Below are 17,612 nucleotides of genomic sequence, written 5' to 3'. Positions count from 1 at the left end.
TTAAGAAAATGTGGCACATATACACCATGGAATACTATGCAGCCATAAGAAAGGATGAGTTCATGTCCTTTGTAGGGACATGAATGAAGCTGGAAGCCATCATTCTGAGCAAACTATCGCAAGGACAGAAAACCAAGCACTGCATCTTCTCACTCATAGGTGGGAGTTGAACAATGAGAACACTTGGACACAGGGTGAGGAACATCACACACTGGGGCCTGACATGGGGTTGGGGGAGGGGGGAGGGATAGCATTAGGAATATACCTAATGTAAATGATGAGTTAATGGGTGCAGCACACCAACATGGCACATGTATATATGTAACAAACCTGCACCTTGTGCACATGTACCCTAGAACTTAAAGTATAATAATAAAAAAAAGAAAGAAATTTGTAACACACGCACACACATACACACACACACACACACACACACAAAGAATAATGGTCTCCAGCTGCATCCTGGTTGCTGCAAATGCCATTATTTCTTTCCTTTTAATGGCTGAGGAGAGAGAGAGAGTGCACATTTTCTTTATTCACTATTGATTGATGGGCATTTGGGCTGGTTCCATATTTTTGCAATTGTGAATTGTGCTGCTATAAACATGCGTGTGCAAGTGCCTATTTCATATAATGACTTTTTTTCCTCTGGGTAGATACCCAGTAGTGGGTTTGCTGGATAATGGTAAATCTACTTTTAGTTAAGTAATTGCCACACTGTTTTCCATAGTGGTTGTACTAGTTCACATTCCCACCAGCAGTGTAAAAGTGTTCCCTTTTCACCACATCCATGCCAACACCTATCTTTTTATTTTTAAATTATGGCCATTCTTGCAGGAGTAAGGTGGTATCACATTGTGGTTTTAATTTGCATTTCCCTGATCATTAGTGATGTTGAGCATTTTTTTCATATGTTTGTTGGCCATTTGTATATCTTCTTTTAAGAATTGTCTATTCATGTCCTTAACCCACTTTTGATGGGATTGTTTGTTTTTTTTCTTGCTGATTTGTTTTAGGTTCTTGTAGGTTCTAGATATCAGTCTTTTATCAGATGCATAGTTTGCAAAACTTTTCTCCCACTCTGTGAGTTGTCTGTTTACTATGCTGATTATTTCTTTTGCTATACAGAAGCTTTTTAGTTTAATTAAATCCCATCTATTTATCTTTGCTTTTCTTGCATTTGGGTTCTTGGTCATGAAGTCTTTGCCTAAGCAAATGTGTAGAAGGGTTTTTCCAGTGTTATCTTTTAGAAATTTAATGGTTTCAGGTCTTAGATTTAAGTCTTTGATCCATCTTGAGTTGATTTTTATATAAGGTGAGAGATGAGGATCCTACATGTGGCTGGCCAATTATCCCAGCATCATTTGTTGAATAGGGTGTCCTTTCCCCACTTTATGTTTTGTTTTCTTTGTCGAAGATCAGTTGGCTGTAAATATTTGGGTTTATTTCTGGGTTCTTTATTCTTTTACGTTGGTCTGATTGCCTATTTTTGTACCAGTGCCATGCTGTTGTGGTGACTGTGGCTTTATAGTATAATTTGAAGTCAGGTAATGTGGTGTCTCCAGATTTGTTCTTTTTGCTTAGTCTTGCTTTGGCTGTATGGGCTCTGTTTTGGTTCCATATGAATTTTAAGATTTTTGTGTGTGTGGTTCTGTGAAGAATGATGGTGGTATTTTGATGGAAATTACATTGAATTTGTAGATTGCTTTTGGCAGTGTGACCATTTTCACAATATTCTACTCATCCATGAGCATCAGAGGTGTTTTCATTTGTTTGTGTCATGTATGATTTCTTTCAGCAGTATTTTGTAGTTTTCTTTGTAGAGGTCTTTCACCTCCTTGGTTAGGTATATTCCTAAGTATTTTATTTTATTGCAGCTGCTGTAAAAGGGGTTGAGTTCTTGATGTGATTCTCTGCTTGCTCACTGCTGCTGTATAGCTGTGCTACTGATTTGTGTACATTGATTTTGTAACCTGAAAAACTGAATTCATTTATCAGATCTAGGAGCTTTTTGGATGAGTTTTTAGGGTTTTCTAGGTAGACAATCGTATCATCAGTGAACAGCAACAGTTTAATTTCCTCTTTACCAATTTGGATGCCCTTTATTTCTTTCTCTTGTCTGATTGCTCTGGCTAGGACTTCCAGCACTATGTTGAATAGAAGTGATGAAAGTGGGCATCCCTGTCTTGTTCCAGTTCTTGGGAATGCTTTCAGCTTTTTCCTATTTAGTATAATGCTGACTATGGGTTTGTCATAGATGGATTTTATTACTTTAAGGTACATCCCCTCTGTGCTAATTTTGCTAAGGGTTTCAATCATAAAGGTATGCTGGATTTTGTCAAATGCTTTTTTGGGAACCACTGAGATGATGATGTGATTTTTGTTTTTAATTCTGTTTACGTGGTGTATCACATTTATAGACATGTGTATGTTAAACCATCCCTGCATCCCTGATATGAAACCCACTTGGTCATGGTGGATTATCTTTTTGATATGCTGTTGAATTTGGTTAGCTATATTTGTTGAGGAAATTTGCGTCTGAGTTCATCAGGGATATTGGTCTGTAGTTTTCTGTTTTTGTTAAGACCTTTCCTGGTTTCGGTATTAGGGTTATACTGGCTTCTGAGAATCATTTAGGGATGATTCACTCTTTCTCTATCTTTTGGAATAGTTTCAATAGGATTGGTACCAGTTATTCTTTGAATGTCTGATATAATTCAGCTGTCAGTTTATCTGGTCCTGGACTTTTTTTTGTTGGCAACTTTTTTATTCCATTTCAGTCTCGCTGCTTGTTATTGGTCTGTTCAGAGTTTCCATTTCCTCCTGGTTTAATCTAGGAGGGTTTGTATATTTCCAGGAATTTATCCATCACCTCTAGATTTTCCAGTTTGTATGTATAAAGGTGTTCATAGTAGCCTTGAATGATCTTTTGTATTTCTGTAGTATTGGTTTTAGTATCCCCCGACTCCTTTTTAATTGAGCTTACTTGGATCTTCTCTCTTCTTGGTTAATCTTGCTAATGGTCTATCAATTTTGTTTATCTTCAGAGAACTAGCTTTTTGTTTCATTTCTCTTTTGTATTTTTGTTGTTATTGTTGTTGTTTCAGTTTCATTTAATTGTGCTCTGATCTTGGTTATTTCTTTTCTCTTGCTGAGTTTAGGTTTGGTTTGTTCTTGTTTCTCTAGTTACTGAAGGTTTGACCTTAGATTGTCTACTTGTGGTCTTTCAGACTTTTTAATGTAGGCATTTAGTAGTATGAACTTTTGTCTTAGCACCTTTTTTGCTGTATCTCAGAGGTCTGCATACACTATTATTGTTCAGTTCAAAGGATTTTTAAATTTCCATCTTGATTTCATTGATGACCCAACAAACATTCAGGAGCAGATTATTTAATTTCCATGTATTTGCATGGTTTTCAAGGTTCCTTTTGGAGTTTATTTCCGATTTTATTCGGCTGTGGTCTGGGAGAGTACTTGGTATAATTTTGACTTTCTTAAATTTATTGAGACTTGTTTTGTGGCCTGTCATATAGTTTATCTTGGAGAATGTTCCATGTGCTAATGAATAGAATGTATATTCTACAGTTGTTGGGTAGAATGTTCTGTAAATATCTGTTAAATTCATTTGTTCTAGGGTATAGTTTAAGTCCATTGTTTCTTTGTTGACTTTCTGTCTTGATGACCTGTCTAGTGCTGTCAGTGGAATATTGAAGTCCCCTACTATTATTGTGTTGCCGTCTGTCTCATTTCTTAGGTCTAGTAGTAATTGTTTTATAAATTTGGGAGCTCCAATGTTAGGTGCATATATATTTAGGATTGTGATATTTTCCTGTTGGACTAGTGCTTTTAACATTATATAATGTCCCTCTTTGCTTTTGAAACTGTTGTTGCTTTAAAGTCCGTTTTGTCTGATATAATAGCTACTCCTGCTCACTTTTGGTGTCCGTTTGCATGGAATACCTTTTTCCACCCCTTTACCTTAAGTTTATGTGAGTCCTTATGTGTTAGGTGAGTCTCTTTAAGACAGCAGACTTGGTTGGTGGATTCTCTTTTTTTTTTTTTTTGAAACAGAGTTTCACTCTTGTTGCCCAGGCTGGAGTGCAATAGCACTATCTCAGCTCACCACAACCTCCGTCTCCCAGGTTCAAGTGATTCTCCTGTGTCAGCCCGAGTAGCTGGGACTACAGGCGCCCACCACCATGCCCAGCTAATTTTTGTATTTTTAGTATAGACGAGGTTTCACCATGTTGGCCAGGCTGTTCTCAAACTCCTGACCTCATGATATGCCCGCCTCGGCCTCCCACAGTACTGGGATTACAGGCGTGAGCCACTACACCTGGCCCTTTTACATTCAGTGTTATTACTGAGATGTGAGTGAGGTACTATTCTATTCATCATGCTAGTTATACCTTGTTTTTTTATTTTTCATTGTGTTATTGTTTTATAGACCCTGTGAGATTTTTTCTTTAAGGAGGTTCTATTGTGGTGTATTTCAAGGTTTTGTTTCAAGATTTAGAATTCCTTTTAGCAATTCTTGTAGTGCTGACTTGGTAATGGTGAATTCTCTCAGCATCTGTTTGTCTGAAAAAAACTTTATCTTTCCTTCATTTATGAAGCTTAGTTTCACTGGATACAAAATTCTTCGCTGATAATTATTTTGTTTAAGGACGCTATCGATAGGACTCCAGTCCCTTCTAGTTTGTAGGGTTTCTGCTGAGAAATCTGCTGTTAATCTGGTAGGTTTTTCTTTATTGCTTACCTGATGCTTGTGCCTCACAGCTCTTAAGATTCTTTCCTTCATCTTGATTTTAAATAATGTGATGACTAAGTGCCTAGGTGATTATCTTTTTGTGATGAATTTTCCGGGTGTTCTTTGAGCTTCTTGTGTTTGGATGTCTAGGTCTCTTGCAAGGCCAGGCAAGTTTTCATTAATTATTCCTTCAGATAAGTTTTCCAAACTTTTAGATTTATCTTCTTCTTTGGGAACATCAGTTATTCTTAAGTTTAGTCATTTAGCATAATCCCAAACTTCTTGGAGGCTTTGTGCATTTGTTTTGTTGTGTGTTTTTTTTTTAAATTATTTTTTCCTTGTCCTTGTTGGATTGGGTTAATTTGAAAGCCTTGTCTTTGAGCTCTGAATTTTTTTCTTCTACTTGTTCGATTCTGTTATTGAAACTTTCCAGTGTATTTGTCATTTCTGTAAATGTGTCTTTCATTTCCAGAAGTTGTGAAGGGAGTGAAGGGGACTCTGTGAGGGTCCTTGGTTGTAGTTTTGTTTAGTATCCTGGTTTTCTCGAATGCTGGTTGTACTAGCAGTACGGTTGTCGTGTGTACTGACTCTGGACCTCTGATTAGCCAGGATGTTATAGGCGGTTGAATTAGCTGTTGTTTTCTGTTTTCTTGGGTCATGGTTGTTCTTTTATTAGTTGCTGCAGTGTCTTGAATTGATTGGCTTCCAGCCAGGAGGTGGCGCTTTCAAAAGAGCATCAGCTGCAGTAGTATAGAGGGGATACAAGCTTGCTCTGAGGTCACTTGGATACATATTTGGGTTTCTCAAGGGATGGTTGGGGCCATAGAGCTCCCAAGAGATTATGCTTTTTGTCTTCAGCTACCAGGGCAGGTAGGGAAAGACCATCAGCAGGGGGCAGGGTTAGGCATGTCTGAGCTCAGACTGTCCTTGTGTGGGGCTTGCTGCAGCTGGTGTGGGAGATGGGGGTATGGTTCTCAGGCCCATGGAGTTATGTTCCCAGGGGGGTTATGGTGCTTCTGCTGCAACATACAGGTTACCATGAAAGTGGGGGAAAGCTGCCAGTGACAGGTCTAACCCAGCTACCACACAGCCAACAAGGCCAGTCTCTCTCCCACCGTGCCCCACTAATACCATTGAGTTTATATCCAGGCAGCTGTGAGCAGAGTTGAGATCTTGTCCCTCAACGGTTATTTTTATTTATTTATTTTGAGACAGAGTCTCACTCTGTTGCCCAAACTGGAGTGCAGTGGTGCGATCTCAGCTCACTACAACCTCCACCTCCCAGGTTCAAGCAATTCTCCTGCCTCTGCCTCCCAAGTAGCTGGGATTACAGGCACATGCCACCATGCCTGGCTAATTTTTGTATTTTTAGTAGAGACAGGGTTTTGCCATGTTGGCCAGGCTGGTCTCAAGCACCTGACCTCAGGTGATCTGCCTGCCTTGCCTCCCAAAGTGCCGGGATTACATCGTGAGCCACAGCTCCCGGCCTATTATTTTTAAATTACATATTTCTCTTTCCTTTTGTCAAGTTTTGCTTTATGTATTTTGTGGTTCTATTGCATGAGTATGTTTATCATTGTTAAATCTTCCTGATGCATTCATCTCTTTAACATTGTGAAATGTCTCTCCTTGTTGCATAACATTTTTGTCTTAAACTCTTATTTTGTCTGCTATTAATGTAGGTGTTCGTGATCTCTTACAGTTTTTTTGCATGGCATATATTTTCCTGTCTTTTTAATTTCATCCTATCTGTGTCTTTGAATCTAAAGTGTGTCTGTTAGACATCATGTAGTTGGATCTTGCTTTTTAAACCTGTCTAGCAGTTTGTCTTTTAGTTGGAGTATTTAGACAATTCAAATTTAATATAATTATTGTTGGGTTTACCTTTGCCATTTGGCTATTTGTTCTGTGTAAATCTCCTGTCTTTTTTTGTTTCTCTTTTCTTCTTTGATTGCGTTTGAGTTAAACAATGTTTAGCATATCATTTTAATACCTTCGTCAATAATTTAGCTTTTAAAAAAAGTTTTTTCATAATTTCTAGGAATGATAGTAAGCATTTTAATTTACCACAGTCTACTTCAGATAATACTAACTTAATTTCATAAAATTTAAAATCTTTGCTCCAATATAGTTCTGTTCCTTCCCTCCTATTTGCTGTTATTGGCATGTGTGTTATCTGTGTATATGTTAAGAACTCGACAATATAGTGTTATAGTTATTGCTTTATACAAATTTTATGTTCTTCAAAGTAGTTAAGAATTGAGAAAAATTGTAGAATCTTTCATACCAATTAATATATTTACACTTTCTGATGCTGTTTATTTCTCCCTGATTATTCATGTCACTGTCTACAATCTTTCAGTCTGTTCTTCTTTTAGTATTTTTACAAAGCAAGTCTGTTAGCAATGAATTTTCTCAGCCTTTGCTTATCTGGGAATGTCATTTTTAGCTTTCATTTTTGGAGGATAGTTTTGTTGGATTATAGAATTCTTGTTTTTTCATTTTAGCACTTTGAATATGACATTTTACTGTCTCTGTCTTCCATTGTTTCAGATGAGAAATCAGCTATTAATCATACTGATTTTTTTCCCTGTACAGTGTGATAAGTAGTTTTTTTTCTTGCTGCTGTCAAGATTTTACCTTGATCTTATGTTTTCTTTGTTGTTTATATATTTATTTATTATTATTTTTTCTTTCCAACTTTTATTTTAGGTTCGGGGGTGCACATGCAGGTTTGTTATACAGGTAAATTGCATGTCATGGGGGTTTGATGTATAGATTATTTTGTCACCGAGGTGGTGAGCATAGTACCACCCAGTTGGTAGTTTTTTTATCCTCATCCTTTCCCACCCTACACCCTCAAGTGGGCTCCAGTGCCTATTGTTCCCTTCTTTGTGCCCATGTGCACTCAATATTTAGCTCCCCTTATAAGTGAAAACATGCAGTATTTGGTTTTCTGTCCCCATGTTAATTTGCTTAGGATAATGGCCTTCAGCTCCATCCCTGTTGCTGCAATGGACGTAATCTCATTCTTTTTTATGGCTACATAGTATTCCTTTTTTTTTTTTTTTTTTTTTGAGACGGAGTCTCGCTCTGTCGCCCAGGCTGGAGTGCAGTGGCGCGATCTTGGCTCACTGCAAGCTCCGCCTCCCAGGTTTACGCCATTCTCCTGCCTCAGCCTCCCGAGTAGCTGGGACTACAGGCGCCCGCCATCTCGCCCGGCTAGTTTTTTGTATTTTTAGTAGAGACGGGGTTTCACCGTGTAGACCAGGATGGTCTCTCGTGATCCACCCGTCTCGGCCTCCCAAAGTGCTGGGATTACAGGCTTGAGCCACCGCGCCCGGCGGCTACATAGTATTCCATGGTGTATATGTAGTATATTTTCTTCATCCAGTCCACTGTTAATGGGTATCTAGGTTGATTCCATGTCTTTGCTATTGTGTGTAGTGGTGCAATGAACGTATGAGGGCATGTGTCTTTATGGTAGAACTGTTAGTCCAAACTGTACCATTTTGTAAGCCCCCTGTCATTTCACAGACCTTGATCAAAGTGAAACATTCCTTGGGGGATTGGGCTGTGAGAAACATCCTGCCCGATTGCCTGACTTTCTTATCACATTCTGCTGGGAAAAAGTCCAAGGAACATCACTGTCACATCCTGCCACATCAAGGGCCAAACCGCCTCATCATGGGAACATCTTATCAACATCCTCCCAGGCAGCAAGCCATATCCCTCAGACCCCTCCCTCCCAGGCCTAAAATTGCCCCAGCCTGTAAGGAGAGGTGGGCCCTGGCATTAAGTTGGTGCCCTGCCTCTGCAGATCTTATGCTGGACATAAAACCTGCATTGCTGTAGAGCTGCCAACTCTCTCTCAGTCTTTCTTTAACCCTCGCCTTCACATCAAAACCTAACAAGAGCAATTCATATTCCTTTGGGTTTGTATTTAGTAATGGGATTGCTGGATCAAATGGTAGTTCTGTTTTAAGTTCTTGAGAAATCTCCAAATTGCTTTCCACAGTGGCTGAACTAATTTGCATTCCCAACAGCAGTGTATAAGCATTCTCTTTTATCTGCAACCTCACCAGCATCTGTTATTTTTTGACTTTTTAATAATAGCTATTCTGACTGGTACGAGATGGTATCAAGCATATTAAAAAATGGTCAACATCACTAATCATTAGAGAAATACAAATCCAGACCACAATGAGATACCATTTTACACCAGTCAGAATGACTATTTTTATGCTTTCAACAGTTTCACTCTGGTGTATATATATGTGAATATTTTTGTATTTATTCGGCTTGATACTTTTTGAGCCTCTTGGGTCCATAAATTAATGTGTTTTTTTTGTTTGTGTGTTTGTTTTTAATCAAACTTGTGAGGTTTTCAGCCATAGTTTCTTCTTATGTTCATTTTCCCCTTTGTGTCTCTCTTTTCCTGTGAAAACTCCTGTCATCCAAATATGGGTACCCTTGATCATGTTACACAGGTTTCCAAAGCACTGTTCATTTTTTTTCCTTCTTTTTTTATTTTCATCAGCTGGTTTATCTCAGTAGATCTACAAGTTTTCTTATTTTTTCATCTGCCTGCACAAGTCTGCTATTGAACTTTTCTGGCAAATTTCTCATTCCAGTCATTGCACTTTCCAAATCTAGGATTTCTATTTGGTTTCTTAAACAAAAAAAAATCATTTCTGTCTCTTTATTGGTAGTCTCTCTTTCGTAAGACAGCCTTGTTATACTTCCCTTTAATTTAAATATGATTTCCTTTAGTTTTTTGGACATATTTATATTAGCTGACTTAAAGTTTTTGCCTAGTAAGTTCAACATCTGGGCTTCCTCAGGAATAAATTTTATTGACTACTTTTTTTCCCCATAGATGGGTCATACTTAACTATTTCTTTGTGTGTCTCATAATTATTTTGTCAAAAACATTATATTTTAAATATTATAATGTGACAGCACTGGTAATCAGACTTTTCCCTTCTCCTGTCCCTGGGGTTTGTTGTTTTTGTTGTGGTTTGTGACCTTCCTGGACTATTTCTGTAGTCTTGAATCTGTATCTTGTATAGACACTGAAGTCTTTGTTTGAATGTCTGAGTCACAAATAGCGATTTGACAGATTTTCTTAAATGCTTTAAACCAGCATGTCTCCCATCATTTTCCAAGGGGTGCTGTGTATGTTGGGGCATGCTTTCCATGCCCCAGCAGTTCACAGCTCTGCCTTAGCCTTCACTTCCTGCTTTGTGCAGAGTCTCAGAGTCAAGGAAAAGTTAGAGAGTGGAGCTCTGTCAGGTCTTTAGTGGGTATTTGCTTAGCCCTCCACATGCACATGGCCTTCTATATCCCCAGTAATATTTTAGAAATTTTCAAAGCCCTCTAAGGACATCTCATTTCCCAAATTTTCCTTTTAAGTTTTTTGGCCAGTCTCTTGTTTGCCTCTGCTAAAATTGCTGCTTCTGGCAGCTGCAAGATTAACCAAATACTACTGATTTTTTTGGACAAACTCCCTGGGCATAGGGCTTTTCACACTAAATGAGCTCTTGAGTCAGGTGAAATAAAGATTAGCCTGTGAATAGGGCTTTTCTAGGGGCACCAGACAGGTCACATAGTGACAGTTCTCTGGGCATGAGGTTTTGGCCGAGAGCTGCTTTTGTAGCCAGGCTGCTGGCATTCACAGTTACTGTGGTTCTGAGGCTGCTGGTTTCCAAGGCTACTATGGAACTGGGAAGAGGTACATGGAAATTGAGAATGAGGCAGGTTGAAACACCAGAAAGCTCAGCATTCTTACTAAGATTCAGCTACTTTTCTTAAATAGATGTTCAGGATTGTCACAAATCTTTGATTAAATTTTGGAGTTCTGAAAAAGTTAATTTTGACAATTTTGCCAGTTGTCTAATTGCTTTGTGGAGAAATGAATTTTTAGAAATCCCTCATCCACCATTCCAGAAGTGCCTCTCAATCTGCCTGTGCTTTTAATCCCTATGCATATTGCCAGTCTATTTGATATCTGTATAATGGCCTATAAATATTTATTGGCAGCCATGAAAGTCCACTGTTTGATTTCATTGAGAGTTGCTTGCGAAATAAACATGAAATGGTTATTTATGAAGCTGCTTCAGCTATCATCCATCTTCCTAACTGTACTGCAAGAGAGTTGGCACCTGCTGTTTCAGGTTTGTTTTACATTTGATGACTGGCTTTTGCTTATGTTCCTAAGTTTTTGCTTTAAGTTTCATAGGTCTGCAGAATAGGTGTTAAGACTGTTTATTGAACGCTAGCTCTGTGCATATATAGCCTTTGCATTCTGATAGCTTATATGTAAATAGTTTATTTTAGTTGTTCCTTACTTTATTATTTCTTTTTTAATGTTTCTATTTATGTATATAAAACTTCTGAAAGAATTTTATTTATATGTACATAGTTTATTAATAATAAATAATAATTATTTATTGCTTTTTTTAAAAGTTTTTATTTCCTCATATGAAACTTTTGAAAACATTTTACAGTTTTCCTTGGTGTTTAAAAAGCCCATTTGTTTTCAGAACTGTCAATATTTCTACCATTTAAGTTCAAGTATTAATGGGTATGCTAATTTTTTAAAAAGAAGAGCAAACTTTGTTTCCTATTAAAGTTTTTATAAGTGACCAAAAGTGCTTTTTCTTTTTTTTTCTTTTTTTTTGAGACGGAGTCTCGCTCTGTCACCCAGGCTGGAGTGCAATGGTGCAATAGCTTGGCTCACTGCATTCTCCTGCCTCAGCCTCCCGAGTAGCTGGGACTACAGGAACCCCAAAAGTGCTTTTTCTATTTTGATAAATTTATATTTATCATGTAAATTTTTTATGCTGTGATAAAATCTATGCATATTTTGAATGTGATTCATTATGTACTATATTCTCAGCTATATGGTATATGATGAGATGAGGAATATTCACAGCATATATAGGTAATATTCACTATATCTATATCTGTATTTTAGTTCTTCAACTTTTCAGTAGTTCTCCTAAGCCAGGAGTATTCACAGTATATATATGTAATATTATATATTATTATTATTTTTTAGTTCTTCAGCTTTTCTGTAGTTCTCCTAAGCCAGGAGTATTCACAGTATATATATGTAATATTATATATTATTATTATTTTTTAGTTCTTCAGCTTTTCTGTAGTTCTCCTAAGCCAGCCTTGAGATATGCAGCTGTGAGGACCTTGAACAAGGTAGGTGTTTCTTTGCTAACTGTTGACTTATATCAGTATCTAATTGAGAAACATTCAATGTGAAGCATTTGGTTTTCTCTCCAAGGTTAGTATATATGATTCATGGGCTTCACCTCTACAACACTTCAGTTATATTTGGGGCCTTGGGGATGCCCATTTTTATTATTATTTAGCTGAAGATTATCACTCATTCCTGACTTCTAAGCATTTTATATTCAAAAGCCATACTGTCCAATATGGTGGCCATTAGCCATCAGTGGCTATTTCAATTTAAATTAATTAAAATAAAATAAAAAATTCAATCCTCAGTCACATGAGTCATACTTCTTGTACTCACAGCCACATGTGGTCAGTGGCTGTTGGACAGTGCAGATCTTGAACATTTCTGTCGTTGAAGGAAGTGCTCTTGCACAGTGCTGGTCTGCAGCAGCCCTGTCCAGTAGAAACCCAATGTGAATCACATATATAATTTTAAATTTTATAATAACCACATTAAAGTTTTTAAGGTAAAATTAATTTTAATAGTATATTTTATCATAATATGTCATCTCAACATGTAATAGATATTGTTACATATCTCAAGTTTTTGACATCCAGTATATTTACATTTACAGCATACTCAATTTGGATTAGCCACCTTTCAGATGCTTAGTAGTCACATGTTGCTGTCGGCTACATTATTAGACAGTATAGATTTAGAGGATATAATACAGAAACACAGAATAAATTAAATAAGCATGGAAAATGTAAATGAAAGTTAAATGTAGTAGAAGACTTGTCATAGGCAGTACATAATTATAAATTAATTGTGTAAACAATTGAAGAAAAGAGAAGTTTAGAGCAGCCATGGAATAAACCTTTATAGAACAACAATTTAAATTGTTTTTAATTAATTAATTTATTTTGGAGACAGAGTCTCACTTTGTCTCCCAGGCTGGAGTGCAGAGGCATGATCTCGGCACACTGCAACCTCCACCTCCTGGGTTCAAGCAATTCTCATGACCCAGCCTCCCAAGTAGCAGGGATCACAGGTACCTGCCACCATGCCCAGCGAATTTTTGTATTTTTAGTAGAGTCAGGGTTTCACCATGTTGGCCAGGCTGGTCTCGAACTCCTGACCTCAGGTCATCTGCCCACCTTGTCCTCCCAGAGTGCTGGGATTATAGGTGTGAGCCACCAGGACCTAAATTGTTTTTAAAGAGCTGATACAGGTCCACAATTCCTCATCTCTAATCTTGGGACCAGATGTGTCTCAGAATTTGCTTTTAGATAAATTTTAGAAAGGTTATATGGTGTTATATCTTATTTACTAACCCCAGTGGGCCTGGGGCAGCATCCCACCATTAAAACACCTTAATATTTTTGCACGAAACATAGGACTATTCTTGTCAAGTGGTACAAATTAACAATTAAAGTGTTTCACATTAGTTTGGGTCATGTTTTGCTGTTAAAGAAATTTTCATCCCAATGCCTCGCTTTCCAGAGTTTTTTCAGATTTTCCAAATTGTGGGTAAGGGATTCTATACCAATACTGGGATAGACAAAAAGATGGAACAACATCAGCAAAAACAAGGACACAGGGGAATGGCCGACTATGTAGTAACCATAGATAATGCAGTTTGGCTGGAGTTTGCGTGTTGAAGTGCAGAAGTATTTTTTAAGTGCTAAGATATTAACAGTCTTTGTCGAACACTGTCTACTATGCTAGATCCCGTTCTCAGTGCTCCTAACGTCTAATAGACATATATGAACACGTGTACTCTAAGGAAATACAGGCCAATTATAATTCTTTAAAAATGGTAATGTTAGAAAGGTTATAGGTTACGTTAAAGGTTACTCTCTAACAAAAGAGAGTACGATGCTATACTCTGGCCGTTGATCATTTATTAAAAGATATACCTTGTTAACTGGAGCCATTCTTTTTGAAACAATGACTTTTAACTTATCCTGTCCTCTTTGGATTGCCACTTACCTCAATTAAAATGTAAGTTCTGGCCTTTATCAAAAGCAATTTGCGTGATTTTTTTTCTTACCCTTCCACAAGGTGGCAATGAAGCACCCCTCTGCTGTTACTGCCTGCAATCTGGACTTAGAAAACTTAATCACAGACTCAAACAGAAGCATTGCTACCTTAGCCATTACTACACTCCTCAAAACAGGAAGTGAGAGCAGTGTGGACAGGCTCATGAAGCAGATATCTTCTTTTGTGTCTGAAATCTCAGATGAGTTCAAGGTAAGAGTTTAAACATGATCATGTTTTCTCCCAGTCTGTTGGCTGCCTATTTATTTTCTTAACAGTGTCATTTGAGAAGCAGAAGTTTTAAATTTTTATGAAGTCTAATTTATCAATTTTTTTCTTTCATAGTTATTACTGTTCCCTAAGAAACCTTTATCTGCTTATTTTCTCATGCTTTAGGCTAAATGCTTTATGGTTTTAGATTTTACATTTTAGGTAGTGATCTAAGTTGAATTACTGTTTGTTTGGTAAGTTCAGTATTTTTTCCATACCGCTATCTACTGTATTCCGCCATAATTTGTTGGAAAGACTTCCTTTTTTCTGTTGGAGTGCTTTGGCACCTTTGTCTACAAAGCAAATACCCATATAATTTTAGGTATATTTTTGGGCTTCTTATCATGTTACTGAACCGTTTGTCAATCCAGTACCATTACCACATTAATATTGATTAATGTAGCATTACGGTACCTCTTAAATGTCAAGTAGTGTGGTCTTCCAACTTTTTCTTTTTTAATATTCTGGTTCCTTTGCATTTCCTATGAAATTTAGGACTAGTTTATCAATTTCTACTAAACAAAGCCTACTAGGATTATGACTAGGATTGTGTTGAATCTCTAAATCAATCTGGGGAGAACTGACATCTTAATTTAAGATTATTTTTCTATTTCATGAATATGGTATATCTCTCCCTTTAGATCTTTAATTTCTCTGAGCAGTGTTTTGTAGTGTTTACTCTAGAGGTCTTGCAAGTCTCTTGTTAAATTTATATCTAAATATTTTATGCTTTTGATATTTTATTAAAATTTTTTATTATTTACTACTAATGAAAAACTTTTAAAAAACACTTTTCCGTATTAACTTGGTATCCTGTAACCTTGCTGAGTATCTTTACTGGTTCTAGTCATCATTATACACATTCCTTGAGATTATCTACATAAATAATTATGCCATTTGTGAATAGAAACAGTTTTACTTCTTTATAGCCAATCCAAATGCCTTTCCTTTATTTTTCTTGGCTAATTAAAAAAGTACTTCCAGAATAGGGTTGTATAGAACTGGTGAGAGTATGTCAGAGATGATAAAAAAATAAATTTCAGTTAAAAGAATAAAAGTAGAAACATTGTTTGCTTCATTCTTTCTTTATACTCAATCAAGTAGTATAACTAACCCTATTTACTCTCTACTTAGTATGCATCCAGACTTTCAAAAAACAAACTTTACCTGTATATTCAAGCAGACAGTTTTGTGCATCTGGTGTAGCAGTTGCTTGTTCCAGTTTTTTCAAATTGCTTTTGTAGGAGTGAGTTTTTTCCTAAAGACATATATTTTGTTATTAAGATCCCTTGACTTTGATTTTGACTGCCTGTGGTAGTGGGATCTTTGTGTGACCCCTTGAGTAGTACACAGGGTCAGTGGTATCTGATTCCTCAGTGACTTAGGGTACAGGCATTAGTTGAGGTCATGGTGAAGTTTAGCTGGGGACCTAGAAACATAGTCTTTGGGCTCCAGTAGTGCCAGCAGTGCATCACGTGTGCCTATTTTTAGGCCCAGCTTACACTGGCTCCAGTGTTGGTGGGTACTAGAGGGCTATCCTTGGGCCTCCAGGTGGCTTGCTAGAAACAAATATTGAGAGCAATGAGCCCAGTGTGTGAGTGGGTTCTCCGGCCCCTGGCAGCTGGTGTGGTGTGGGTGATGGGCACTAGTGGTGTTGGAGCAACCCACAGGGTCACAAGCAGTCTGTGTTGGTGTTGGTAGAAGCTGCAATGGGTTGGATAGGCTAGGTTCCAGTCCCACAACTGCCTGTAGCAGGGTGGTGAGTATTATACTAAGTGTGTTTAGGATTGCTTGTTATCCCATGTCCCTCCCCCAGTTGGGTGACAGCTGCAGCCACATCATCTCAAACTCAGCCTGAGGGTGGAGCGTAGCCCAGCTTTAAACTCTCAAAATGGTGCCAGCTGTGGGCTTGTGACTAGAGAGGGTGGGGACCCTTCAGGTGAGCAGCATGGGCAAGAAGCTGTGGGGAGTGTGGTCCACTTGGGGCTTGGTCTCACTGCAGCCCATTGAAGAACATTGGATATTGTCCTAACTATGCGTGGGAGAACCTGGCTTTCCTGTCCCTCCTTTGACCAAGTGGTGGCTGCAGCCACATCAACTTGAACTCAACCCGAGGTGGGGCACAACCAGCATTAAACTCTCTAAATCGTGCCATGGACCAGGGAGCAGAGAGGGAGGGGTTCCTCCCAGGTATGCAGTGTGGACAAGAAGCTGTGAGAAGTGTGGTCTGGTCACACATCAGTCTGACAGCTCCCTGCTACAGAGCAGTGAGTATGATCCTAGATATGTGTAGGATAGCCTGGTTTCCCTGCCCTCCTTGGCCAAGTAGCAGCTACAACTGCATCAGCCCTAACTCAGGTCGAGGGGAGGGCGCAGCCCAGTGTTAAACTCTCAAAATGGCAACCAGTGTGGGCAGGAAGCGGTGAGGAGAGCAGTCTGCTCACGTCTCAGTCTCACGGCATCCTGCTGCAGGGCAGTAGATACTGTCCTAATGATGCATAGGATAACATTTTTAGGATAATACCTACTGCCCTGCAGCAGAATGCTGTGAGACTGAGATCTCCCTGTCCCTCCTTGGCCAGGCAGTAGCTGCAGCTATGCACAAGACTAATTTAAAATGTCAGGCAAAGGAGTTAGAAGTTTTGGAGGCAGTCTTTGTGGTGGTGAAGAGAATGACCTTTAGAATCAAAATCCCTGGGTTTAAATCCTGATTCTACCACTTATGAGATATGTGACCTCAGGTGAGTCACATAAATTCTTACTGCCTCAGCTTCCTTAGCTGTACAATGGAGATAATAATAATACTTACCTCATAGAGTTATTGTGAAGTATAAATGAAATAATAAAGAATTAAGAATAATATATGTGTCATTATTATTATTTTATGTATGTGTAGTATGGAAATAACTGCTAATTCATAATGATCTTTTAACGTCTGCACACAGAATAGTTGAATATTGACTAAGTGGGTTATTTCTTCCTTGTTTTCAGTGCAGTTATATAAATCTCTTGAAATACAGATAGATTTGTTTCAGTTTGCTTTCGGTTTTATATTTTTCCCCTTCCCATCTTTTTTTTTTTTTTTTTTTTTAGACAGGATCTCACTGTATCACCCAGGCTGGAGTACAGTTGCATTATCATAGCTCATTGCAGCCTCAACCTCCCTGGGCTCAGGTGATCCTCCTGCCTTAGCTTCCCAAGTAGCTGAGACTACAGGGGCAAGCCACCATGCCTGGCTAATTTTTGTATTTTTAGTAGACACGGGTTTTGCCATGTTGGCCAGGCTGGTCTCAAGCACCTGACCTCAGGTGATCTGCCTGCCTTGCCTCCCAAAGTGCCGGGATTACATCGTGAGCC

The 17,612-nt window shown here is 38.2% G+C and overlaps 1 protein-coding gene across 1 annotated transcript in view; it reads left to right on the top strand.

Moving 5' to 3' along the window:
* Nucleotides 1-17,612, top strand: part of COPG2 (coatomer protein complex, subunit gamma 2) — a 179,305-nt gene that overhangs the window by 93,763 nt on the left and 67,930 nt on the right. The window contains exons 9-11 of the mRNA XM_011939614.1: nt 10,793-10,926; nt 11,898-11,965; nt 14,010-14,198. Coding sequence (XP_011795004.1) covers nt 10,793-10,926; nt 11,898-11,965; nt 14,010-14,198 — 391 coding nt within the window. The remainder of the gene's footprint in view (nt 1-10,792; nt 10,927-11,897; nt 11,966-14,009; nt 14,199-17,612) is intronic.

Source organism: Colobus angolensis, unplaced genomic scaffold, assembly GCF_000951035.1.
Source record: "Colobus angolensis palliatus isolate OR3802 unplaced genomic scaffold, Cang.pa_1.0 Scaffold182, whole genome shotgun sequence".
NCBI lineage: Eukaryota > Metazoa > Chordata > Mammalia > Primates > Cercopithecidae > Colobus > Colobus angolensis.
Note: the sequence above shows the minus strand (reverse complement) of the source record. Positions and strands in the feature narration are given on the sequence as shown.